The 26,110-nt window shown below is 38.7% G+C and overlaps 2 protein-coding genes across 2 annotated transcripts in view; one reads left to right on the plus strand and one right to left on the minus strand.

The window, feature by feature from the left end:
- ERH (ERH mRNA splicing and mitosis factor) overlaps nt 1-14,907 on the minus strand; it is a 17,326-nt gene extending 2,419 nt beyond the window's left edge. The window contains exons 1-3 of the mRNA XM_007117752.4: nt 14,790-14,907; nt 9,646-9,733; nt 4,774-4,894 (exon numbers count right to left, since the gene is read on the minus strand). Of these exons, the coding sequence (XP_007117814.1) occupies nt 4,774-4,894; nt 9,646-9,733; nt 14,790-14,792 (212 nt within the window). The 5' untranslated portion in view covers nt 14,793-14,907. The remainder of the gene's footprint in view (nt 1-4,773; nt 4,895-9,645; nt 9,734-14,789) is intronic.
- Nucleotides 14,908-15,267: 360 nt separating this feature from the next.
- The window catches only part of SLC39A9 (solute carrier family 39 member 9), a 49,569-nt gene continuing 38,726 nt past the window's right edge, over nt 15,268-26,110 (plus strand). Inside the window, exon 1 of the mRNA XM_007117753.4 lies at nt 15,268-16,059. Within this exon, the coding sequence (XP_007117815.1) occupies nt 15,964-16,059 (96 nt within the window). The 5' untranslated portion in view covers nt 15,268-15,963. The remainder of the gene's footprint in view (nt 16,060-26,110) is intronic.

Genomic DNA, 26,110 nt, shown 5'->3' on the forward strand with positions numbered 1-26,110 from the left:
CGGAGCGGCTGGGCCTGTGAGCCGTGGCCGCTGAGCCTGCGCGTCCGGAGCCTGTGCTCCGCAACGGGAGAGGCCACAGCAGTGAGAGGCCCGCGTACCGCAAAAAAAAAAAAAAAAAAAAAAAAGAGACGATTAAATGTTAAGTACATTAATAAAATCCCTAGCTGTTGGTACAGATAAATCTTTTAGTCTACTGTTATGGTCAGTAAGTGCAGGTTTAGGGACTTCCCTGGCGGTCCAGTGGTTAAGACTCCACGCTCCCAATGCAGGGGGTGCGGGTTTGATCCCTGGTCAGGGAGCTAAGATCCCACATGCCCTATAGCGTGGCCAAAAAAGAATAAAAATAAGTGCAGGTTTATGCAAGAACAGAAGCTGTGGATCTGAGCAGGGAAATCAGCTGGGGTCTTCACCGATATCAAGCTGTCTTCCTGATTAGGAAGGAGTACCTTCCTTATTACAGTAACTAAGGATAAAAATGTCCCTCTGTCTCTAAGCAAACAAGAAAAGCCCTCATCTTCGAAAGGCCAAAACGCTGTTATCATAATCTTAAAAAAAGCCTATTTAAAAAAGAAAAAAAAAAAAAGGAAACAACAAAAAACAAAAAAAACCCACCTTACAGATCACAGAACTGTGAAGAAATTTGTACTCTGATTTCAAATATATGAAATACAAATCCTTCATGAATAAATTTTACTATTAATGCATGGTCAGTTTGTTTTGGGTTTAATTATGTCAACAAAGTATCTTATTTATTCCATTCTTCCTCTACCGGTTTAAGAATAAATAATAAAAAATGTCTTGCCATTTAAACTTAATACAAGCAACGGGTACACAACAATTACAAACCAAAAATGAACTCAATTCTTGGTCTGAGGAATAACAGGCCAAATCACAATCCTTGATTAAGGAGAGGGCCAGGATGTGCTGTCATAGGAAATGCCATGGCAATAGGTGACCTCTTTGGAAGCAATTTTGGAAATCTTATTTCTCTGGAACATTCAAATAACAAAGTCATATGGGCAAAATGGTTCTAAATCCAAATTTGATTCTGAAAGTTTTCAAAGGCCAAAAGTTCAACATTAGAGATAGAAACATAAATAGCTACAGTTTACAGGTTTTCAGACAATTAAAAACTATAGATTACCATTAATCTCTCTTGTATACTATCTGAACTACTACAGCTTAGAAAGAATTATTTATAATAATTAATTATTGTAATATATAATTGTATATAATATATATAATTGAAGATGTCTTTCCTCTGTTTTGCTTTAACAATGCAAGTATTAGAAATCATTTTAGCATGCTAGACGTAGTTTCTGGTTTACATTTAATGGCACAAAGTTAGAAATGTTATGTTCTATCACTAATGACATACCTGTAGTATGTCCCTATAAAAGCTACTATTTTACTCTGTGTAACTTTCACTGTCAAAAAACCAACATAACACCTCTTTATTCGATAACAGTACAATTTAACTCACTTGTGAAATTTGAAACTATCATTCTACTTGTGGCAAATTTTAAAGAACCAACCTACTCACTGTAATTAAAAATAAAACCCTGCCTGATGTCAACCTAGTTAAAAATGGAGTTCCTGCCATATACCTGATACTGCTGTGCTAAGTAAGCACTGCATCCTCACCAGTAGTCCTGTGAGGTAGATGTATCTAAATTTTACAAATAAGCAATCTGAGGTTTAGCAGTATTAAGCTAACTTGCCCAAGGAAGCTAGCAAATGACAGAGCCAGGATTCAAACTCAGCTATGTCTAATCCTAAAACTCCAGTTAGATCTTAACCATAACCTCCCAAGGTTGTAAGTAATTCCCCATCTGCTGCGAATGAGTGTCACATCACAAACCATCAGGATTAGATACCCAATGTCTCAATAAGTGATTTTTATAGAATCAGAAAGACAGCCATTAATTTTTAAAATAAAATCAACAATTCATTTAAAGAATGAAATGAGAATATGCACACTAGCTGTTAAAATTTTAAGTTCCAACTGAAACATCCAATGTTTAAGTTCAAGTGTGACTATTTCCCCAAATACACCTAGAACAAAGATATATTAAAAAACAAAAACAAAAAACAAACAAAACCCTCCATCATAGTGTAAAAATAAAATACCCACAGCTTAATCAGATAAATAATTTCCAAGATTTCTGAGAATATAAGACACTGCAAAATTTAGCACGAAAGAAGTCATCAGATTCTTTCACTTTTATTTAGACCATCCTATCATTTCCAACTATAGCTCTGTAATGCAAATGAGAGAAAAGGAAGATTACCAATAATTTAAAAAAGCTATGCCTCAAATCATATTATATTGATGACATGTATTTTAACAACCAATATTTACTCAATAACAACTATGTGCCAAATACTATCCTAGACACTGGGGATACAGCAGTGAACAAAAACAAAGCTCCCTGTTCTCAAATTCTAGAAAGTAAATAAACACATTATTCGTGATTTCATATCCACTAGATGATCCTGCCAACATCTCGGCCTCTCAGTTCTTATATGATCTCATCTCCTGCCCTTCCTTGGCCAGATCCCTATACCTTCTCATTACCAGCAACTTCAATCTCCCAATTTCAAACACCTTGTTCTCTGATCACTACTTCCCAATACCTCACCTTCAACAATCCTTTGACCCCACTGTGATCTGTAATTAATTGATCCTACCTGTCCCTACCCCATCCCAACCCCTACATGGTCATTCAGTCCCTTGCATTAATACTCCCTTGCATACATCCTCAACTGTTAGCAAAATCTCTGCTGATTCTCTACCTGTAGAGACTCACCTGTAACCATTCATGTTAAGAGTGACTAGGAAAAAACTATTATCACATGATTAATTTAACTTTAAATTCATTATCAAGTACCTCTTAAACCACACATTCCCTAATCCCTTCACCCTCCAAGATAATTTCTTACCTCTTTTCACAAGCCTCCGGACACCTCCTCCCTCACCCTTAATTTCAAATGGTGTCCTTCTTCCTATTTTCCTGAGGTAACTAAAGCAATTAGAATACAAATTCCCCAAGCTTCCACCGTATCTGCCCATCCTTCCTACTTTGCTATTAACGTACTGTCTAAGATCCTACCTAAAACCATCAACTTTCCCCTCTCTACTACATCATCCCAACAGCCTGCAAACTTACCATTATTTCTCTCAGCTTAAAAACAAAATTAAAGGGAAAAAAAAAGTATTCCTTTCTCTAGCTATAACCCCATTTCTCTGCTCTCCTTCTCAGCTAAATTCTTCAAAAAAGTTGTCTGTGTTGGCTGCCTACAATTTCTCTCTTCTCATTAACTTAAACTCACTGGAATATATAAAGATTTTACTCCTGTCACACTACCAAAACTGCTCTGGAAGTCACCAAAGACTTCCACACGGCTAAACCAAGAGTCAGTTCTCAGTCCTCATTAATTTGATCTACCAATAATATGAAGTACTTTTGAGTTGGCTTCTAGGATATCACCCTCTCTGCCCCACCAAATTCATCTCCCTCTACTCTCCCCCTCACTTATTCTTCTGCAGCTTCACAGGGTTCCTTTTAACCTGATTTATTCACTGCTCAATCCCCAGCGCCTAGAACGCACATGGTACATAGGTGGCACTTAATAAATATTTGTTAGATGAATAGTATGTGTCTCTTTCTGTGTGCGTCAGACAATAAACAGATCAACTATAGTCATTACAAACCAACATAGTGTAATATGTATAGCTCTATTGGCCTCAACAGTTTTCTGAGTTTTTATATTAAAATAATAAAATTATTAAACACATTTCATTAAAGACCAGAACTGGATCACCTGAATGTTCTGAGTGAGCAAAATGAAATGGCTATAAGTGAAACACAATGAAGAGATGCAGAAAACAAAACTCAAAAATTGCAAGGAAATGCTTATTTTCACCAGCAATCTTTGGTGAGGCAGCAAGTCCAGGCTTGGCTCCAGTGGTGATCCAGGAAGTGCCTCAGAGTAGGACCTATATGTTTTTCACCACTGAAAAATAGTTTTTTCTTCTAGCACAGTGTCTGGCATGTAATAAACTTTAAGGCATCTGGTGACTGAAGATCTCATTATAAGGTACTTCCATTTTCCCCTTTAAAATTAGCTGTACTTATACTCAAGCTCTTGCCCAAAAATGTTGAGGAGACTGAGTATTACAGACTGACTTGATCCTTAGTAATAGTGGTGATAAATAATTATTGAAATAAATTATAACAAGCATAATATGTTAGGAAAAAATTTTAATTTGACAAACCTCTGAGAATAGAAAACTAAGGGTCTATAAAAAAAATCTCATTCTAACATGCCAAAATATACTTGATTAACACTGGATGGAATTAAAATCAAATTCCATTTCAGTCCTATATATATTTACATTCTAAAACTAATGTCATGAAAACAGAATAATCTTAGTTTTAATCCAAAGCCAACTGCTTTAGGATAAAGACTATAATGGGGAAAAAAAAAAAAACCTACGAAAAAGATTATTAAGTTTAAGGAACAAAGTTCTCAGTTCAAAGTTGATGCATACTAACTGCATCAATTAGCAAAGTTCTTAAGATTTTCCTGTGCCTTTAGCTTTATGTTGACAACTTAATTTATGAGCCACATGCAGAAGAAATATTAATACATAGTAAGCAAAACACAACGATCAGTGTCAGGCAGAGTGAGTTCCCAATACCATAAATCTCCTCAAACAAACAAACAATAGAAAAATACAATTTAACAGATATGGCGGCTAATACTTACACAAGGCAGCTGAGGTCTGCCAGGTCATCAATGAAGTCAAATAACTGACTGATATCATATGTGATAGAGGGGCTGTTGGGATTCATTCTCTTCAGATGTTCTTCATACATTTTACAAACACCTAAGAGGGAGGGGAAAACCAAGACCTCACAATTGTATGAACTTTAGATATGAGTAGTGTTATATGCTAATATCATAATATTTATTTTTATAAAGTTGGGCTGGGAAAAGAACAGTAAGTTGATCACTTTTGTTTTCACTGTTGCCACTAGCAAATTTTTAAAAATTTTGTAAATTCACCAGAATCTTGGTATTTTGTGCCTTAATAATAAAACTTTTTTTTTTTTTGGCTGCACCACGCACAGCTTGTGGCACTTAGTTCCCTGACCAGGGATCGAACCCGGGGCCCCTGCCGTGGAAGCGCAGTGTCCTAACCGCTGGACTGCTGGGGAATTCCGACAATGTGTGTCTTAGCAGGTTTTTCAATAAATAAATATGTTCTATCCTGTACATACAGGTCTTCATGTACCTCTAAATTGACTTCATAAATTTCCTAAGAAAAAGTAATATTCAACCAGAGTTGTCAAAAGCTATCTTAGTAAGGGTTGTTTTTTTTTTAAGTTTTAGTTATTTTATTTATTTATTTATTTTTTGGTTGAGCCAGGTCTTAGTTGTGGCTCACCAGCTCCTTGGTTGTGGCATGTGAACTCTTAGTTGTGGCACGCACGTGGGATCTAGTTCCCTGACCAGGGATCAAACCCGGGCCCCCTGCATTGGGAACATGGAGTCTTATCCACTGCGCCACCAGGGAAGTCCCTTAGTTAGGGTTTTTGATTGGTACTGGTACACACACTGTGATCAGAAACATCACTCATAAGTTCCTGAATAGAAAGGGTGAAATGGAAAGGAAGTAAAAACCTTTTATAATGAAGGAAATTTCATTGTAGCACTGACCCACAGTTACCATCATACTTAGCGGTGAAAGACTGAATGCTTTCCCACTCAGATGAGAAGAACACTAGAATATCCGCTCTTGCCACTCTTATTCAACATTGTATTGGAGGTTCTAGTCAGGTTGATTTGGCAAGGGAAAGAAATAACAAGCATTCAGATTGGAAAGGAAGAAGTGTACCTATCTCTAGTCACAAATGACACCATCTTATATACAGAATATCTTAAGGAAACTACAAAACACAAACTATTAGAACTAATAAATGAGTGAAGCAAGATTGCATGATATAAGATCAATATACAAAAATCAGTATTTCTATATCCCAACAATAATCTGAAAATGAAATAAATAGCATCAAAAAAGAATTCTTATGAATAAATTTAATAAAAAAGACACAAGACACACACTGAAAACTATAAAATGTCACTGAAAGTAAAGATTTAAATAAATGGAATGCTATCTCATGTTCATGGAATGGGTGACTCAATATCAAGATGGTCATACTCCCCCAAATGATCTACAAATTTAACGCAATCCATATCAAAATCCGAGGTACTTTTGCAGAAACTGAGAAGCTGATCCTAAATTTGATACAGAAATACAGGGGTCAAGGACAGTCAACAATATTGAAAAAGAACAAAGTTGGAAGACTCACACTTCCTGATTCCAAAACTTATTACAAAACTACAGTAATCAAGACAGTGTGGTACTGCTTATGCATAAAGACAGGCACACAGATTAATGGAATAGAAGCAAGAGTCCACAAATAAACCCTCACATCTATGGTCAACTGCTTTTCGACAAGGAGACCAAGACAATCCAATGGACAAAGAGTAGTTTTATTAACAAATGGTGCTAGGACAACTGTACATTCACATGCAAAAGAACAAACTTGGACCCATCTTAAACCATGTATAAATATTCGCTCAGAATGGCCCAGAGACTTAAATGTAACAGTCAAAACTATAAAACCCTTGGAAGAAAATATAGACACAAATCTTTTTGACTTTGGATAAGGCAATGGCTTCTTAGATAAGTTGGACTTCATCAAAATTTAAACCTTTTGTACATCAAAGGACACTATCAAGAAAGTGAAAAGACATGCCACAGACTAGGAGAAAATCTTTGCGAAACGTATATATGATAAAGCACTGTTATCAAAAATATACAAAGAACTCCTAAAATTCAACAATAAGAAAACAAACAATTAAAAAAATGGGCAAAAGATCTGAACAGACACCTCACCAGAGAAGATATACAGAAGGAAAATAAGCATTATGAAAAGATGCCCAACATCACATGAGGAAATTGCAAATTAACATAATGAGATATCACTATACATCTATTAGAATGGCAAAAAAATCCCAAACACTGACAATACCAAATGCTGCCACAGGAGCTCTAATTCACTGCTGGTGAGAATGCAAAATGATATAGCCACATCTGAAGACAGACTGTCAGTTTCTTACAAAGCTAAATACATCTTACTATAGGATCCAACAATCATACTCCTCAGTATTTACCCAAAGGAGCTGAAAGCTCAGGTCCACACAAAAACCTACACAGTAATGTTTATAGCAGCTTTATTAATTGCCAAAGCTTGGAAGCAACCAAGATATCCTTCAATAGGTGATGGATAACCAAACTGTGGTATATCCATACAATGGACTATTATTCAGCAATAAAAGGAAATGAGCTATCAGGCCACGAAAAGCAAGGAGAAACCTTAAAAGCGTATTGCTAGGTGAAACAGCCAATCTGAAAAAGCTACATATTATAATTCCAACCATACAACATTCTGGAAAAGGTGAAACTATGGAGATATTATAAAGATCAGTGGTTGCCAGAGGTTTGCGGGGAGAGAGGGATGAGTAGGTGGAGCACAGGGGATTTTTAGGGTAGTAAATGGTCATTACACACGTCAAAATTCACAGAATGTTCAAAGCAAACATTAACGTAAACTATAGACATTAGTTAATAATGTACCAGTATTGATTCTACAATTGTAACAAACGTATCAAACTAATACAGGATGTAAATAATAGGGAAAACTGGGAGGGGGTGGGAAGGAAGCAGGGGTATGATAGAACTGTACTTTCTAACCAATTTTCCTGTAAACCTGAAACTACTCTAAAAAAACTAAATCTATTAATTTTAAAAAGGGGATGCGGGGAGGGAAAGCTCTGTATTCCAGACTAATATTAACTACTATAACGAAGAAAAATAAGAGAGAAAATTACCATTTGGCAACCACCATGTGAGAACTGATTGCAGTATTTCCATTTTAACTTTTAAAATGGAAAATAAACCACCATTTCTAATTTTAAAAGAAAGAAAAAAGAGCTGTCAAGCCACAAAAAGACATGGAAGAACCTTAAATACATACTGCTAAGTGAAAAAAGCCAGTCTGAAAGGGCTACATATGGCAATGATTCCAATTCTATGACAAGGCAAAAACAATGGAGGCAGCAAGGAGACCAGTGGTTGCCAGGCGGCAGGGATGGGGTGAAGAGGGATGAATAAGTGGAGCACAGGGGATTTTCAGGACAGTGAGCCTATTTTATATGATACTGTAATGGTAGATACATGACATTATGCATTTGGCAAAACCCACAGAACTGTACAACACAAAGAATGAACTCTAATGTAAACTATGGACTTTAATAATGCATCAATACTGGTTCATCAACTGTAAAAAATGTAGCATACCAATGCAAGATTTATTAATAGGGGAAACTGGGGTTAGGGAGAAGTATATGGGAACCCTCTGTACTTCCTGTTCAATTTTTCTTTAAACCTAAAACTGCTCTAGAAATAAAGTGTATTCATTAAAAAGACAGTCTATGTACAGAGTCTACCTTAATGGCAAGTAAGGATATCAGCAGAGGAAGGGACCTGAGAAAAGAACAAGAGCCTTGCTCTTCTAGAGCAGAATTTGATGGCAGGATCAGGAAAGCTTAGAAGCTGTCTCTAATTACTAGAAGTAGCTTTTTTCCCCCCACAGGTCTACCCATTGTTGGTTTTAAATGAAGAGATTTTAAGTCTAACCCTGTTAGCTTCAGATAATCAACAAATTCAGGGACATGCCAGCAGCAAAAACACCGACTATAAAATCTTTATAGGAAGAAGTGAAGAATGTGCAATTTGCTAGACAGGGTGCAGGGTGGTTTACTTGATATAATGATTAAATGTAAAGATGAATCCAATTTGTGATGATCCAATCTATGTGCTCTTATCTAATGGTTTACTGAGGGCTAATACTTCCCTTCAGGGTGGTGCCAGCTTATCAAATGTACAGGAAAGTATACTGATTTGGTTCCATTTGCCTTTATTCACTGAGCTAATTTTTTACTTTTTAACATTCTGGTGGACCAGCTTTTAACATTTATTTGTTTAATAAGCAGACCATTAGGTTCTGTAGGCACTATTAGGTTCCTCGGGCCTGCCTTAACAATTCTATAGTGCTTGAGTTTAACCACAATATATAAGGAATATCCGTAAAATATTTACATAACACAGTAACAAAAATAACATAACAAATAACAGAACATTTACATAACAATCAGAGGCTTGGGAAAGTCATTATATAATGAGCTTGATTAAAAAAAGTAAAGTAATATTTGCAACAGAAAGACAGTATATATAATTTATATTTCAAATATTCAAAAAATACGGTCCTAAATATCTACTTTCCTTGCTCAAATTAACAATGCAAGAAATCCGGAGGAAAAAACAAACCCAAGACACCTGAGAGTTGCAGCACCTACCACTCTCACCCCAGGCCAGCGTCAACAAGCCGGTGTTGACGCTAGCATGGGAGTGGGGAGTCTCTACAGCCCGCCCACCCCCACCCCCCAACACCTCCCCACCCCCGAAACAAACTCAAAGATTTCTACCTCTCAACTAGTGTTTAAACTTACCTTCCATGCATTCATTCACAGATTCATAGTCAGCATAAGTTCTGCCTTCTGGCCTCTTGGTAGGCTGTACCAGCAAAATGGTGTGAGACTGTGGAGGGAAAAGTGATTTCAATATAAGTTTCCAACTCATATTTGAGAAATTCATAGCATGAGATAGAATCTCCATTCATAACAAATGATCATTGGTTATTAAAACACTATTAATCAGGGTGCTCCTTCTACAGTACTTATGCCTTTGCCCAAGTGTAGCACCAGAGGGTGGATTACCTTCTGTAAGGTCTCTCTTAGCCTCCCAGTCCTTAATGAGTGCTTTCTCAAACTTCTATTGCACTTACTGGCTGCAAGTACTCAGCATAAGCTACCCTGTACTGTTTTTTCTCTTTTGCACCTATCTTCCTAGCCAGATTATAAACCTGCTTAGGTGTTCTATCTCCATTGGTCACTTTCTAGCTCTAGTCCTATTAAGTCCCTAATAAAAACAGATATGGGCTGATGAAAGGAGGGAAAAAGGAAAACACTACAATGACTGCAAGCACTGCATCAATCTATGTTTTTTTCTAACTTTAGCACAACAGTGAAGTCACATCTTATCCAGGGATTAGACTCAAACATTAAGGCGTAAGATAAATTGGCAATATAAGATTAGTATATATAGTTAACATTACCCTAGAAAATCCATTAAATTATTCACCTAGTAGATGACTCACCTTAAGGGGCTATGTATTTTTAAACTCTGGAATCACACAAAATAGCTAGAGGATCACATTGTAGGAGATGTGAATAGGCCTAAAGAACAGCAGATAGACTTTTATCTTCCATCCCACCCTCACTGGGGAGCATGTTTTTGTTAGTGCATCTATTTCAGGGTTTCTCAACCTTGGCACTATTACATTTGGGGCTGGAAGATTCCTTGCTGCAGAGGCTGTCCTGTGCATTGCAGGATGTTCAGCAGCATCCCTGGTCTATTCCCACTAAATACCAGTAGTACCTGCACTCCCACCCTCTCCTGGCCAAGGTGTGACAACCAAAAATGCCTCCAGAACACTGGTCTGTTGAGGGTACAACCCCTTCCAATTTTTTGCCAAGTGTGTAAGGCTTATTAATTAAATTCAAGTATGATGTAACCTCACTGTATCCTAAATCCTAAATCCTAAATCCAACTATTCATATTTTTCTCTTCTCTTCTGCTGTACTATTATTTTAGGGTAAAAAAACAAACAAAATCTCCTAATTACAGGAATCAAACTGTTTTGAAATGATGAGAATTTTTAACCACCAACAATCTGCAACTGAAATAGATGATGCCTAGACTTTCTGAATAATCACCCCCAAAATAGTACTTTGAACCCAATATGAAAAACAAAGGAATTTATCATATTCCTCCCTCCCCATCAAGAACTGAGTCATTCTGATTAAAAGTTTGAGGATTTGAGATAAAACAGAACTTGATGACAAGAGATGAAAAGTAATTCTCACCTATAACGACCTGAACACAATCAAGGCCGTTCTTAAATTGTGAGTAAAAGCTAAAGAAAGCAGTATATTAGATTACTTGTTATTTATAAGTTTTTATAAGTCACCAGTAGTTTCAATAGGTCATATGTTGAGAAGAAAATTAATTTATAAACTACATTAGAATTCCTGCAAAAGGGCCTGCCCCACACACTAGCCATACCAGTTACTACTATATTAATTTTATCCTTATTCTAATGCAAAATAAAGGATTAAGTCACTTAAGAGAGTAAAGATATGGAAATGGCTATACGGTATGCTTTTTATATCTACTCTTAAAGTGAACCTGAGCAAAGTTTACTGTTTTCAGTACTTACTGCCCAAAGACAAGGCTTAAAAATTAAGAACAAGAAATGACTAAATTTACAGAACTGTAGTCAAAACGGTTATTATTCTTAAGTGGCAGTGCCTTTCTGTCACCAGTTTAAGATGGTAATACCTCTCAAACCAATTTTGGTCACTTTCTTCTTATTGGAGCCATTTTTGGAACCCTTTCGTTTTACTAAAAATCCAAATACATTTGCCCTATCCATTTTTTCCTTCTGGACAGATTTGGTCCTGGCCTTCCTTAAGGTACTCTTTCTCAGGGGAGTGGCCAGTTCCATATATATATATATATATATATATATACACATACATACACACACAAAAAACATAAGTACATATAGGCAAACATATATATATTAATATTTGCCACAATAAGAAGATAACATTGTGAAACCTAAATCAAAAAAATAAAATTTATGCAGAATTACCTTAATAAAATCCTTATTCTCTCTGATTACCAAGTGGCTTTGATTCACTCTAATGAATAGTTAATCTGGCTTTGGCTGGAAGATTCCTTGCTGCAGAGGCTGTCCTGTGCATTGCAGGATGTTCAGCAGCATCCCTGGTCTATTCCCACTAAATACCAGTAGTACCTGCACTCCCACCCTCTCCTGGCCAAGGTGTGACAACCAAAAATGCCTCCAGAACACTGGTCTGTTGAGGGTACAACCCCTTCCAATTTTTTGCCAAGTGTGTAAGGCTTATTAATTAAATTCAAGTATGATGTAACCTCACTGTATCCTAAATCCTAAATCCTAAATCCAACTATTCATATTTTTCTCTTCTCTTCTGCTGTACTATTATTTTAGGGTAAAAAAACAAACAAAATCTCCTAATTACAGGAATCAAACTGTTTTGAAATGATGAGAATTTTTAACCACCAACAATCTGCAACTGAAATAGATGATGCCTAGACTTTCTGAATAATCACCCCCAAAATAGTACTTTGAACCCAATATGAAAAACAAAGGAATTTATCATATTCCTCCCTCCCCATCAAGAACTGAGTCATTCTGATTAAAAGTTTGAGGATTTGAGATAAAACAGAACTTGATGACAAGAGATGAAAAGTAATTCTCACCTATAACGACCTGAACACAATCAAGGCCGTTCTTAAATTGTGAGTAAAAGCTAAAGAAAGCAGTATATTAGATTACTTGTTATTTATAAGTTTTTATAAGTCACCAGTAGTTTCAATAGGTCATATGTTGAGAAGAAAATTAATTTATAAACTACATTAGAATTCCTGCAAAAGGGCCTGCCCCACACACTAGCCATACCAGTTACTACTATATTAATTTTATCCTTATTCTAATGCAAAATAAAGGATTAAGTCACTTAAGAGAGTAAAGATATGGAAATGGCTATACGGTATGCTTTTTATATCTACTCTTAAAGTGAACCTGAGCAAAGTTTACTGTTTTCAGTACTTACTGCCCAAAGACAAGGCTTAAAAATTAAGAACAAGAAATGACTAAATTTACAGAACTGTAGTCAAAACGGTTATTATTCTTAAGTGGCAGTGCCTTTCTGTCACCAGTTTAAGATGGTAATACCTCTCAAACCAATTTTGGTCACTTTCTTCTTATTGGAGCCATTTTTGGAACCCTTTCGTTTTACTAAAAATCCAAATACATTTGCCCTATCCATTTTTTCCTTCTGGACAGATTTGGTCCTGGCCTTCCTTAAGGTACTCTTTCTCAGGGGAATGACCAGTTCCATATATATATATATATATATATATACACATACATACACACACAAAAAACATAAGTACATATAGGCAAACATATATATATTAATATTTGCCACAATAAGAAGATAACATTGTGAAACCTAAATCAAAAAAATAAAATTTATGCAGAATTACCTTAATAAAATCCTTATTCTCTCTGATTACCAAGTGGCTTTGATTCACTCTAATGAATAGTTAATCTGGCTTTGTTAACTTTTTTAAAGTCTCACAAACATGAACCCTAAGAATAGTCATTCTACTGTTGCAGAAATACTGCAGTACATAACATTGGCTATTTAGCTTCAAATGCTTCTCTCCAACTACCAAAAAAAAAAAAAGAAAGAAAAAAGAAATTGAAGCTGGTATCTTCAGTAAAGCAAAAGTACTTAAGACTTTTGAACCAATAATTGTTCACTTTAAATACAAATTCCAATTTTTAATTCTACTTGAAATGATAAGGAATTATCACTGATATTTGTTCAACGAGAATGGGTTGTTGATATTAACTGCTGTCATTTTCTCAGATTTTGATCTAAGCATTTTAATACAATACCAAATAGTGACATAAAAGGCAGAGAAAGAAGGAAACTCAGAGATGAAACGACTTGCCCAAGGTCACACTGCTAGTTATAACAAAACAGGAAATGGAAACCCAGTCTTCTAATTCCCAGTCGTCTTTGGGAGATTACGTTGGGTCAAACATTGAAATTCAGAAAAGGACAACCTGAAAAAGTTCCTTATTAACAATAGCTGCATAATCTGTTAATAACTGCAGCAACCAGAAAACGAAAATTGAAGTGTGGAAATAACCATGACTCCTCAGAATCCCTGTGAGCGTCTCCTTTTTGCGGATTACAAAATACATATACACAAGCAAAAAACAAAAAACCACAAAGAACCCTTCCCACCCACTCCACTACCAACCCGGTCAGATTCTAAGGAACCTGGACCTTCAGCTGAACCTATCTTTTCAGCCTCCAGCCCCAAAAGAATATAAATAACGATAAGCACAGGATTAAGGGCTGAAAAAACAAAAAAACCCACATCAAACCAGGCCTCTGGAGGTCTTAGAGAAAAGGAAAAATATTACATATTTTTCCAAAAGAACAGAGCACAGAAAAACAAAAGGGAATAGCTGAGAGAGCACGCTACAAAGCAAAGACGACCCCTCCTGGCCCACACGCTGGGTGCAGTAGACTCAATCTGTCAGCTTTAGGACAGGATTGTCAGACATCCTTCGGCCATTGTTCCCACAGGAAGCTAGAAAGTTTGGAGGGAAAGAGCAGCCTCCCCACGCCTGCCTCTACCAAGCAGCAATCGGGAGAAAGTGCCTCCTCCGCACCGCACTCCTTGCCCGAGCCAGCCGGCGGGCGCGCAACCGCAGGGCGGACCCTGGCTCCGGGGCCTACCGCCAGGCCCAGCGTCTCCGCGGCGGGAAGGGGAAGGGTCGACCCACACGCCGGAGGGCCGAGCAGCAGCATGCTCGCGCTAGACTGGGTGGGGAGAAGATGTATGGGCTGGGGTCACCCTGGAGGCTAGGGGCTCGGGGAGCCGGTTAGGCCTTCCTCACCATCGCGCCAAACTCTTCCTGCAGCCGCTGCCGACTCCGCCGCCGACTCCGCCGCCGCACACGAGTTTAGCCGCAACGCAGCCAACAGCCAATCCCCGCGAGAGGAGCCACCGGAAGTCGTCAGAAGGACACCGCGAAAGAACCTTTCGGACCATAGAGACTAACATATTTCCGGCAGCTAGAGCAGATACTGACTCTGTTTCAGCCATCTTGGAAAAGGGCGACGAGACCCACGGGGAATGTATCGGAACTTGAAAAAGAATCTTTTTTTTTTTCAAAGACGCTGTCTTCCGTACTCTCGTTATTATACATGCGGCTAAATTGATCACTGGTATAGAGAGTGATGCAATTCATCTTTCAATGGCCCCACTCAAAAATGGCGGCAGTATAAGAATCCCGGGGCATAGGTCAGTTGTAACCCGGAAGTACACTTCTAAAGGAGGGGGTGGTAAGGCAATCCGGAAGTGGAGTAATGAAGAGGTGCCACTTGGCGGCCATGGCAGCTGTAGTATCGGTGGCTCCGGGTCAAGGCCCAGCGGAGTGGAGTAACATGGGCAGCACTGGGTATAGGGCAGAGACAGCTTTGTATCAGCTTCGCTGCTGAACCCCTAAGGCCCATCGTTAGAAATCTGCAGGACTCCTTTCCTTATTCTAGACTCGGAAGAGAGTTTGCCGGGATTGGTGGGCTGGTCCCAGACCAGCCTGAGGATCACAGGCGGGGCGGCCCCGGGGAGATAGGGCCGCTGGAAGAACGAACAAGTTCGCTTGGGTTTTCGTCCTTTTCTACTGCCGTCTGGAACGCTGTTCGTGGAGGAAGTAGGCCCATTGTGCTACCCTTATTCCGACGACTGAAGAAATCTCTCACTCGCATATTTTCCCATTGACTTTTCTCATCTGTTAACCCACGGGAATCCAGTGACTGGTATCGGAAAATTTACGGGCAGGGACCTAAAATTGCTGAAAGTTCTCTCTGGTGCTAGTATTAGCAAAAAGGATCTGTTTCCAGGTACGTTCAAGAGAAAAGTGCCTCGTGAACACATCTGCCGGTGGGGAGGACCAAAGAACTGAAAGTCCACTTGTTATCTCTGAACAACCACACGCGTTTAAGAACCTAAGCACCCTTCGAAGCCTCGAGAATTTGTAGTCTGGTGGTGGGTGAATAAAGGAGGGCAGAATGGATGATTTCATCTCCATTAGTCTGCTGTCTCTGGCTATGTTGGTGGGATGTTACGTGGCTGGAATCATTCCTTTGGCTGTTAATTTCTCGGAGGTAAGAAGTTCTCAATTTTCTGTTAGCTGTCAAGATGGCAGCTAGGAAGTAGTGACAGTTGTAAAGGGAAGCTGCTTCCCCAGTTAATATCAGAGCTAAAGGTCTTATTAAGGAAGACTATCTTTTCGAAAGATGCATAACATGTAATAATAGAAACAAACCTCTTCATCACTAGAGTTCTTAACTGGGGTGGGTGGATCCACTGAAGATTCTGGAATACTCTGAACTCGCTGAAATTGCATACCAAAATGTGGGACTCTGCAATTTACGGGAGAGAGGCACCATAATGTTCTTTTGATACCCAGAAGTTCCAAAGAATCAAGATTCTAGATTGCAATCAAAATATAAATGGAGAATGTTGTTTGTCCATATGAGTTGAAATCAGTATAACTAATCTTTTTGAGAAAATCAAGCATAGCTTTTTGGGGAAAGGTATTTTTTTGGATACCTGTAATATGAATGAAGTAAGAAAAACACTAAATTAGATTGTTCTTAAGTCACATTTCCTTTTAAAGAAGGAGACCATTGAATGGGTTTTTGAAGTTGTTTTCAAATGTTTGTTTAGAAATGAACTTTTTGTTAATATGGCTTGACATTTTGTTTAATTTCTTTAATTCTTTATCATCACTTGAACAGACATTAACAGGGAAGAATGATGAAAGCATTGTTCAATGAAAGTGCAGATAGGTTCTTCAGGTTGTCATAAGGAGTTCACAACATGCATAGCGCTCAAAGATTGAGGGAGAAAAACTACTACATTCAGGATTTCTTGAGTATACCTTGGGGTTCAGCAGTAAGATAGTTTCACTGCCAGTCTTCAAAGTGCTTTCAAAGAAAAGGGGAGTGGAGAATGTCTTGAAGTATTGATATAAAGGAAAGGTATAGGTGAGGTGTGAGGTAGGCCTTGAGGAAACCTGAGGAAAGAGGAGGCATTTATTGCTGGTAAAGAAAATAACCTGTGGGTGAGGAAGAAGGCCGAACTAGGCAGTAGGAGTTTGAGAAATAAACCCCACAGCCAGATAGTAGGGGGACTTGAATTGCTGCTGCTCCTTTTCCGTTTCCTTTTTTTATCCGTTCCTTTCAGCATCTAATGATAACATGGAGCTACAATTTTTTGAGCATATACATTACCTAATTTCATTTAAAAGACCCAGTGAGGTACAGATGAGGAGACTGACACTTAGATCATGTAACTTGGACGAGTTCATCAAGTGTGTTAGAGTCAGCTGTTTTTTCAGTCTCGGTTTTTCTGACTCAGAGCAGTTCTTAGCCACTCTGTCCCTTGTGGCAGAGGTAGCAAACTGGTAGCCCATGTACCAAATCTAGCCCACAGACTTACTTTATTAGATTAGCAGAATGTTAATTTTACTGTTATTGGTGTTTGTCTTTATTCCTCAAGGTAACAGTTGGCTAGAGCTGAGTAGTGGTAGATTGTCATGGTCCTTCTTGGCTGTGAAGCCTACTTCACTCATTAGGGCTACCTGCCTGCCCAGTCCTTTGTGAGCCTGCTATCTCTCCTCTGGCATAAATCATATTTTCTTATAACTACAGTAGAATTGAGTTGGTATTATTAGGCCTGACATTTGTAAAGTTTAAGTTGGTTTGTACATTTAAAAACTTATTGAGATAACATTTATCAAGAATTATAATTAATTCAAATGAAGAACTGATAGAACTTTTTATTTCTATAAAATTCTTAGACCTTTTCCAGTTTCAGTATTTTCTCAAACTGTCTTGAGTGATTTTTGCAATATGCAGGTATACGCTGTCTTCTTTTCTCACTGAAGGAAATGTGTACGTGAGTGGTATAATTAACTAGGCTATTAATAAAGATAATTAGGGCTTCCCTGGTGGCGCAGTGGTTGAGAGTCCGCCTGCCGATGCAGGGGACACGGGTTCGTGCCCTGGTCCGGGAGGATCCCACATGCCCTTTATTTTTTTTGTGGTACCGCAAAAAAAAAAAAAAAAGAAAAAGAAAGCCATAAGTGACATATCATACTAATTATCTTTATTTTTTTTGTGGTACCGCAAAAAAAAAAAAAAAAGAAAAAGAAAGCCATAAGTGACATATCATACTAATTATCTTTATTTTTTTTGTGGTACCGCAAAAAAAAAAAAAGAAAAAGAAAGCCGTAAGTGACATATCATACTAATTATCTAAGAAAGCCATAAGTGACATATCATACTAATTATCTTTATTTTTTTTTGCGGTACGCGGGCCTCTCACTGTTGTGGCCTCTCCCGTTGCGGAGCACAGGCTCCGGACGCGCAGGCCCAGCGGCCATGGCTCACGGGCCCAGCCGCTCCGCGGCATGTGGGATCCTCCCGGACCGGGGCATGAACCCGTGGCCCCTGCATCGGCAGGCGGACTCTCAACCACTGCGCCACCAGGGAAGCCCACTTATGGCTTTCTAAATGGATGATCGAATGGTCTTTTTCCAGATGCAGGTCTTGAAATGCTGTACATCATCATTCATAATATCTGTTCATTATTACAGCAGTAACTGCATTTTGAGCTGTTAGGACAAAAATAAAAGTTATGTATAACTTAGTTAAAGACATTTTAGAATTCAACTGGTGATTTTTATCTCCTAGGAATTAGCATTTTTTTCTAGACAAATTGTACTATTATTATAGAACAATGTATTGCGAAACTAGTGAGTTGATAAATGTGTAAAAAATAAACTTCATTCATGGAGACTAGGAAGCACAGTTTCTACCCTTAGAGAATAGCTCCCCAAACTCCTGCATTGACTAAACAACTTTTCTTTTTAAGGAAGTCTAGCTTTTCTTGGGGACTGGAGTTATTATAAATAAAAAGACCAATAAACCCAATTTATTTTGCAGTTCACTTCCATTTATATGAAAAGATATGCTTTTTATTCATGTTCTTAATCTGTCTGCTGCTTTGTCATTCAAAACTTTTTTCTTCAGAATTTCTCAGAGCAGGAATAAAAGATCAATAAAGCCATTAATTATGGCAGGATTAGTATTTAGAAATGAGTTAAAATCAAGTAGTCTGAAATTGCTGTAGCAGTGGTGTCTAGCTGCCATATCTGACCATCAAGAGGTTTGTGTGGCATTGATTTTTTTGTCACTTTCTCCACTGCGTTGCCCCCCAACCAACTTTCTTGATGCTTTTGTAACTTCCTTATGCCTAAATGACTTCTAAAACAAAGGAACAAAATCAGGCTCTGATTCTCAAATGTATTTATAAGTGACTGATAATCAAGATGCTTTCTTCTTCAGCATATGGGCAGGAGAAAAATTAAACTTGTAAAGGCAGCCAAAACATGCTTTACACAAATGAGGTTTTGTCGGATAAAAGAGTTGGACACACTAGTTTAGTACTATATTGTGTTTTAAGATTCAGTTGTTGATGAGCAGTTTTCTTTGACTCTAAATGAAAATGCTACATAAGTAGGTTGAGAGCCTGCAACTTAACATTACCTAGGATAAACCCAGCTTATCAGGTGCTCTGATTGAGGAATGAAGTTCAGTTATAAATGATGGACAGAGTGAGATTTTATATTGATGGTCTGGGGATTGTCATTTACCTGATCACATCTCCTCTTTGTCACAGAGCTGGGAAAGCAAAGTGTTTGCACCAGAGCTCTAGGGCAGCACTCCTCAAATTCTCTGGTGCATGCCAGTTTTTGTTTAACTTGCATTCCATTGCAGAGCAATATACTTGTGAAAATGATATGGAAAAAAGGCATACAGGGCTTCCCTGGTGGTGCAGTGGTTAAGAATCTGCCTGCCAATGCAGGGGACACGGGTTCGAGCCCTGGTCCGGGAAGATCCCACACGCCCAGAGCAGCTAAGCCTGTGTGCCACAACTACTGAGCCTGCGTGCCACAACTACTGAAGCCCGCACTCCTAGAGCCCGTGCTCCGCAACAAGAGAAGCCACCGCAGTGAGAAGCCCGTGCACCGCAACGAAGAGTAGCCCCCGCTCTCCGCAACAAAGCTGGCGGGAAGCAACGAAGACCCAACACAGCCAAAAATAAAACAAATAATGTTTTTTAAAAAAGCGTACAAAATACAAGCCCAAATGCAGTATTGTGAGATTTAACAGACATACAATTACTCCTATAATTGTAAATATCATATTGCTATAAAACTTTTTTTTTTGCTATAAAACTTTTTGAAGGCTTTCTCTCATTTTGTACTTTTCTTGTTACAGACCAGTTTGGATTATAATGCCACATTTTTCATGTGTTGAAACAGTAAAGATCCATAGATATGCACATGAAAGTAGTGCTATTCTTACTTCAATAAGGTTTTTAAGGTAATTAGTAATGCACTAATTTAAAAAGGAACTGTGAGACGGGTAGTGTAGGTCAAAATCAGTGTCACTGCTTGAGCAAGCTGTTTAACATCCAACTCTTCTCTTAAATGACTTTATAGGATTGTTGTGAGGTTGTAAGGAAATAACATAAGCACAGGGCTTAACACTGTATCTAGAACATAATAACTTTTAAAAACACTGAGGATTATTCTCAGTACTGATTGTAAAAACTTTTTTAAGATTTTCATTTTTATAACTTTGTTCTAAATTATAATTTTTAAACCTTCTATTTTGGAACAGACTTCTATTAAGGGGTAAGCTCCCCCCCCCACCCCAAATCATGAAACTTCTCAGCAATTTGGAATCCAAAAAGTCTTGTTTAGGGGTTGGCATTCCTGTTCACCATGAATGTTTCATTTGGAGAGGCCAGGGCTTTTCCTTTGGTCTCCCTGCTTTATAGTATTTTTCTTGGTAGTTAACTTTCTCTTCTTCATTATACTTATTCTCATTTTAAGCTTTGTTTTGTTTTTCATGTGTTAAAAGTTTTTATTTTGTGTCTAATATAATAACTGACTCATTCATAATAAACCTCTTTGGCGCTTTGAGTTACCACCAAATCAAAGGTTTGTGTCTAAAGAACGAAATTGTTCCGTATGTTTTTTCTCTGACAGTTGATTATTTTTAAAATAGATTTGAGAAAGTTGCATTTTTAAGGACTTTTGCATTTTCTGGTGTATTAACCTTTTATTCTTTTATGGTAATACAATAGCTTTTACAGTTGTTTGGAATTTCATTTCTAAATTTTAGACTTTGAAACTTTGAATTCTCTGTGGTTTATTCATATCTGGAAAGCAATCAGTAACTTTGTCTTCCCTCAGATTATTGTCTGATAATGTTATTGTCTCGTAAGTACCTTTGCTTGATAAAGCTAAGTTTGAATCAAGTAAAGTCTAGATGCAATCTGATTCGATATTATTTTCCTGAAAAAGTTATATGGATAAACATCATTGAAATTTATCTGCATAATAATATTAATAATAGTTAATGCGTATCGAGCTCCTTCTATGTACCAGGCAATGATGTGCATTATCTTATTTAATCCTCAGGATGAGACTATGAGATAGGTACTCAGGCTTGAAGACATCACATACCTGGTAGAGGTGGGATTTGAACTAAGTCAGTTTGATTACGAGTCCAAAGCACTTGACCATTAGATGATATTTTCTTTCCTAATGAGCACTGTAAAGAAGGAAAGAAAATATCATGGATCTAAATCGGCACCTTTAGCTCCCCCAACTAGGAATATCTTTTGCATCGCTAACAGTTTACCTTCCAGAGTACATCTCATGCCTTGTGCTTACTCAGTGTAGCAGAATTAAAACTACTGAGGTAAACAATCTCTGAATACCATTGAAACCTATAAGAAAGACTGAATATGTCTTAGATGCCCTTTAAATTAGCACCTGCCAAATTGGAATCTGAAGCAGTTCTTATTTTAAACTATTCAAGATTAACTTCACGCTCGATATCTCGATATCTTCATAGTTTAGTCAATTCTAAATTGTGCTCTTCAAGAATTGACATCCTTTTTGAGGGAAGAAGACCTGAAATGGATTCAGAATGCTTCTGTATGACAGTCTTAACCTCTCCTCGCATTGAAGAATTTAGATGTGAGACTTTGTTGAATGACAGTGAAGTTTAAGAGCCTCTGTAGCTCAGTTTGGAATTCCAAGTAATAAGTAGTAATGCTAACCATGAGTACAGGTATTTCTTAAAACTTATGATGGAATTATAAAAATCTCAATTCTCCTTTAATACTAATATTCAGTGTCTAACTTCATTGCGATAGAAGCAGCTATTAGTTGGTCTGCAAATTCCTCTGCCCTGATTATATGGATTTTTAAGGGACAGGGTCTTGGGGTTAACTACTAGATAATTACATTAAACAATCGATTGTGAACCCTGTATTTATCTGGAGGTCAATTTTCTATTAACCAAAAAATTATACCCTAGCTTCTGCACCTTGTTGTATATGTTCCTTTCATTAATTCTGTATGCATTTGACAAAGGCAAGTTGGGGAAAGAAGACAGGTGCTAAAAGCAAAAGATGAAACAATGAAATAGGTTTTATAGAGAAGCAGTTTAGCATGGTGCTTAAGAGTATAGATTCTGGAGCTAGACGTTGTAGGTTCAGATCATGGCTCTGCCATTTGCTGGCTTTGTGAGCCTGGACAGATTACTTGAACTTTTGCTGCCTCTGTTGTACAAAGTGGGGATAATAGAAGTATCTACCTTATAGGATTATTGTGAGGATTAAATGAGTTAATATGTGTAAGGTGATTATAATTGAACGTGCTTGGCTTAGTAAGTGCTTAGTGAATATTATTATTAATAGAGGTGAAGGAAAAGAATATTGATAGCACCTCTGTTATGTAGAACTTGTCCATCCAGAAGCCTCAGCAATCTAAAGGACCAGAAAAGTCTCTGATTAGCTAAATAGATAGCCTTAAGAGCAAGCATTTTACTTGCTGTCTACTGTTCTTGGCTCTCACTTGGCTCCTGTGTATCTTTTTATGTAATTTTAGTCAGCTGGTGTGCCAGTTATCAATTTATTGCCTCTCAGCTCCAAATTCACTCTTCATTAGCTACGCTGCAAAAATGGATGTGGGCCCTTTAAATATTTTTCCTTTGCCAGCTGGCACAATGTTAAGCTTTGTCAGTAGAGGATACTGGAGAGAAGTTGTAAGAAGGGGTTTTCCCTCTTGGCTCTGGCATGCTTGCTCAGCAGGCGTCCTAGGTGACTTGATTCCTGTAGCACAGACAGCCTTATCAATGTCCAGTTTCTGCACTGCAGGTGGCTTTCAAAGCCCCAGACTCCTGCTGAACACACAGCTTCTCCAGGACCCAGCAGTCAGTAATTCCCACTGGCAACCCCGTCTTGGGTGGTTTTATACGAGAGTCTCTCTGGTGAGACACTTTCCCATGAACAGTTTTCCCAACACCCTAGAGTACAGATTTCCAGTGAGTTAACACCAGTGTGGCACCACAGAAACTTCTCTGCTTGTGATATTGTGATTTATAATAAGAAGTATGTATTTGCTTTTCCTCCTTTTCCTGGCACAGAGTTCCTAAAACCCTTGGAATTTCCTAAATGATAAGAGCCATAAAGGTGTCTTATTATGTGAATGAGGTGACTTTTGGAAAGCCAGTAGGTAACCTAAGGATGGGGGCTTGTCACCTGGAGAACCAACCACATGATTCCAAGGGTTGGAACTTAACCGTCCCACCAGGGAGGGGAAAGGGGATGGAGGTTGAATGAATTGTCAGTGGCCAGTGATTTAATCAATCATGCCTGTGTAATGAAGCCTCCATAAAACCCCAAAGGATAGGGTTTAGGGCTTCCCTGGTGGCGCAGTGGTTGCGCGTCCGCCTGCCGATGCAGGGGGGCCGGGTTCGTGTCCCGGTCTGGGAGGATCCGGCGTGCCGCGGAGCGGCTGGGCCCGTGAGCTGTGGCCCCTGGGCCTGCGCGTCCGGAGCCTGTGCTCCGCAACGGGAGAGGCCGCAGCAGAGGGAGGCCCGCATACCACAAAAAAAAACAAACAAACAAAAAAAACAACCCCAAAGGATAGGGTTTGGAGACTGGTTTGGTGAACACATGGAGGTGCTGGGAGAGTTGCATGCTCAGAGAGGATGGAAGCTCCATGACCTTTCCCCATACCTTGCCTATGAATCTCTTATATCTGGCTGTTCTTGAGTTATATTCTTTTATAATAAACAAGTAATCTAGTAGGTAAAATGTTTTTCTGAGTTCTGTGAGCTACTCTAGCCAATTAATTGAACCCAGGGAACCTCCAATCTGTAGCTAGTTGATCAGAAGCACTAGTAACAACCTGAACTTGGAACTGGCATCTGAAATGGCAGGGGGCCAGTCTTGTAGGACCTGATGCTATTTCCGGGTAGTGTTAGAATTGAACTGAATTGTGGGACACCTACTGGTGTCCAAACATTGCTTGGTCTAGGGAAACCCCACCACCACACATATACCTCGGAATTGGTCCCAAACCTTTTACTGCTGTTCATTGAGCCCCAGCCATGCCCTCTCCAGCAGAGTTTGGACCTCAACCCTTATGAGACCTCTTCTTTGAGCAAATCTTATTTTGGTCCTCGGTAGTCACTGCTCCTTTTAGCTGCAGTTCTTATGTTCTTTAGAGTTCTTTCTTACTGGTTAATTTCTCATTATTCCAGTCCCCTTTTATAGTTACTCTTTGTATTAATTTTTTCTGGTTCAAATTACGTTATGATTTCCATTTCTTTTTTTTTTTTTGCAGTACGCAGGCCTCTCGCTGTTGTGGCCTCTCCTGTCGCGGAGCACAGGCTCCGGACGCGCAGGCTCACCGGCCATGGCTCACGGGCCCAGCCGCTCTGCGGCATGTGGGATCGGGGCACGAACCCGTGTCCCCTGCATCGGCAGGCGGACTCTCAACCACTGCGCCACCAGGGAAGCCCATGATTTCCATTTCTTGATAGAACCCTGACTAATACAGCTAGGTAATGGGTCATAAAATCATATAAGTATTGAGGCTGGACAGTGAATCAGGCCTGGAGGAAGATAAAATGGTCCAAGTGTCATGATGTGTGGCAGCTAACCTCCAGTGTCAGTGCCTGGGAGTCTAAGGGAGTCGTGAGAACTGTGGTCAACTGTGGCACAGAAGAGCGTGTGCCATTTGATGACACCAGCCCTGCTGTTGCCAAATCTTCCTACTTTTCAGAAGTTGGAAATCTGGATTCTTATATGAATCTTCTAAATGTTATACTTTGGCTACTAATTCAAATATTATTGCGTCGCTGTGTGGCTAAAAAAACCTGTGTTTTGGACTTCCCTGGTGGCGCAGTGGTTAAGAATCTGCCTGCCAATGCAGGGGACATGAGTTCGATCCCTGGTCCGGGAAGATCCCACATGCCACGGAGCAACTAAGCCCGTGCGCCACAACTACTGAGCCTGTGCTCCAAGGCACATGTGCCGCTACTACTGAGCCCATGTGCTGCAACTACTGAAGCCCGTGTGCCTAGAGCCCGTGCTCTGCAACAAGAGAAGCCACTGCAATGAGAAGCCTGCGCACTGCAATGAAGAGTAACCCCCGCTCGCTGCAACTAGAGAAAGCCCGCGTGCAGTAACAAAAACCCAACACAGCCAAAAACAAAACAAAACAAAACCAAAAAACCCTTATGTTTTGAACTGCTAGTCTCAATACTCTGGGCTGGACTGTCTGATTTCTAAGCTCTCTGTAAAGTAGAAAGAGCAAACTAGAAGGGGTGGGGCAACAAGTAGAGGAAATAAGTCACAGCATGACAACAAGGGGGGAGACTGAAAAACATTTCAAATTACTACAAAACCTAAGTGTTTTGTAGTAATTTGAAGTGTTACTACGTGTTTAGAACCACTTGGTAAAGGGGAAAACATCTCTACGTGCATATTAAGGGCACTGTGCTCTCTAAGCCCACCACAGTATAATAATTAATAATAACAGTAGCTACAGTATCAACTCATGTGTCAAGTTCTGCACTGATTTTAACAGTAACCTTGAAAGGGAAGAATTCTTATCCTGTTTATAGATGAGGAAACTGAGCCTCAGGGTTTACTAAGTTCAAAGCCACTGTTTATATAGCCTCTAATTAAATGAACAAAAAAAAATTTTTTAAGCCTGGCTATATATAATAGGGATTCTTTGTGGCAAATTTTAAAAATTAATGTGTAAAAGGA

Source organism: Physeter macrocephalus, chromosome 11, assembly GCF_002837175.3.
Source record: "Physeter macrocephalus isolate SW-GA chromosome 11, ASM283717v5, whole genome shotgun sequence".
Taxonomy (NCBI): Eukaryota; Metazoa; Chordata; class Mammalia; order Artiodactyla; family Physeteridae; genus Physeter; species Physeter macrocephalus.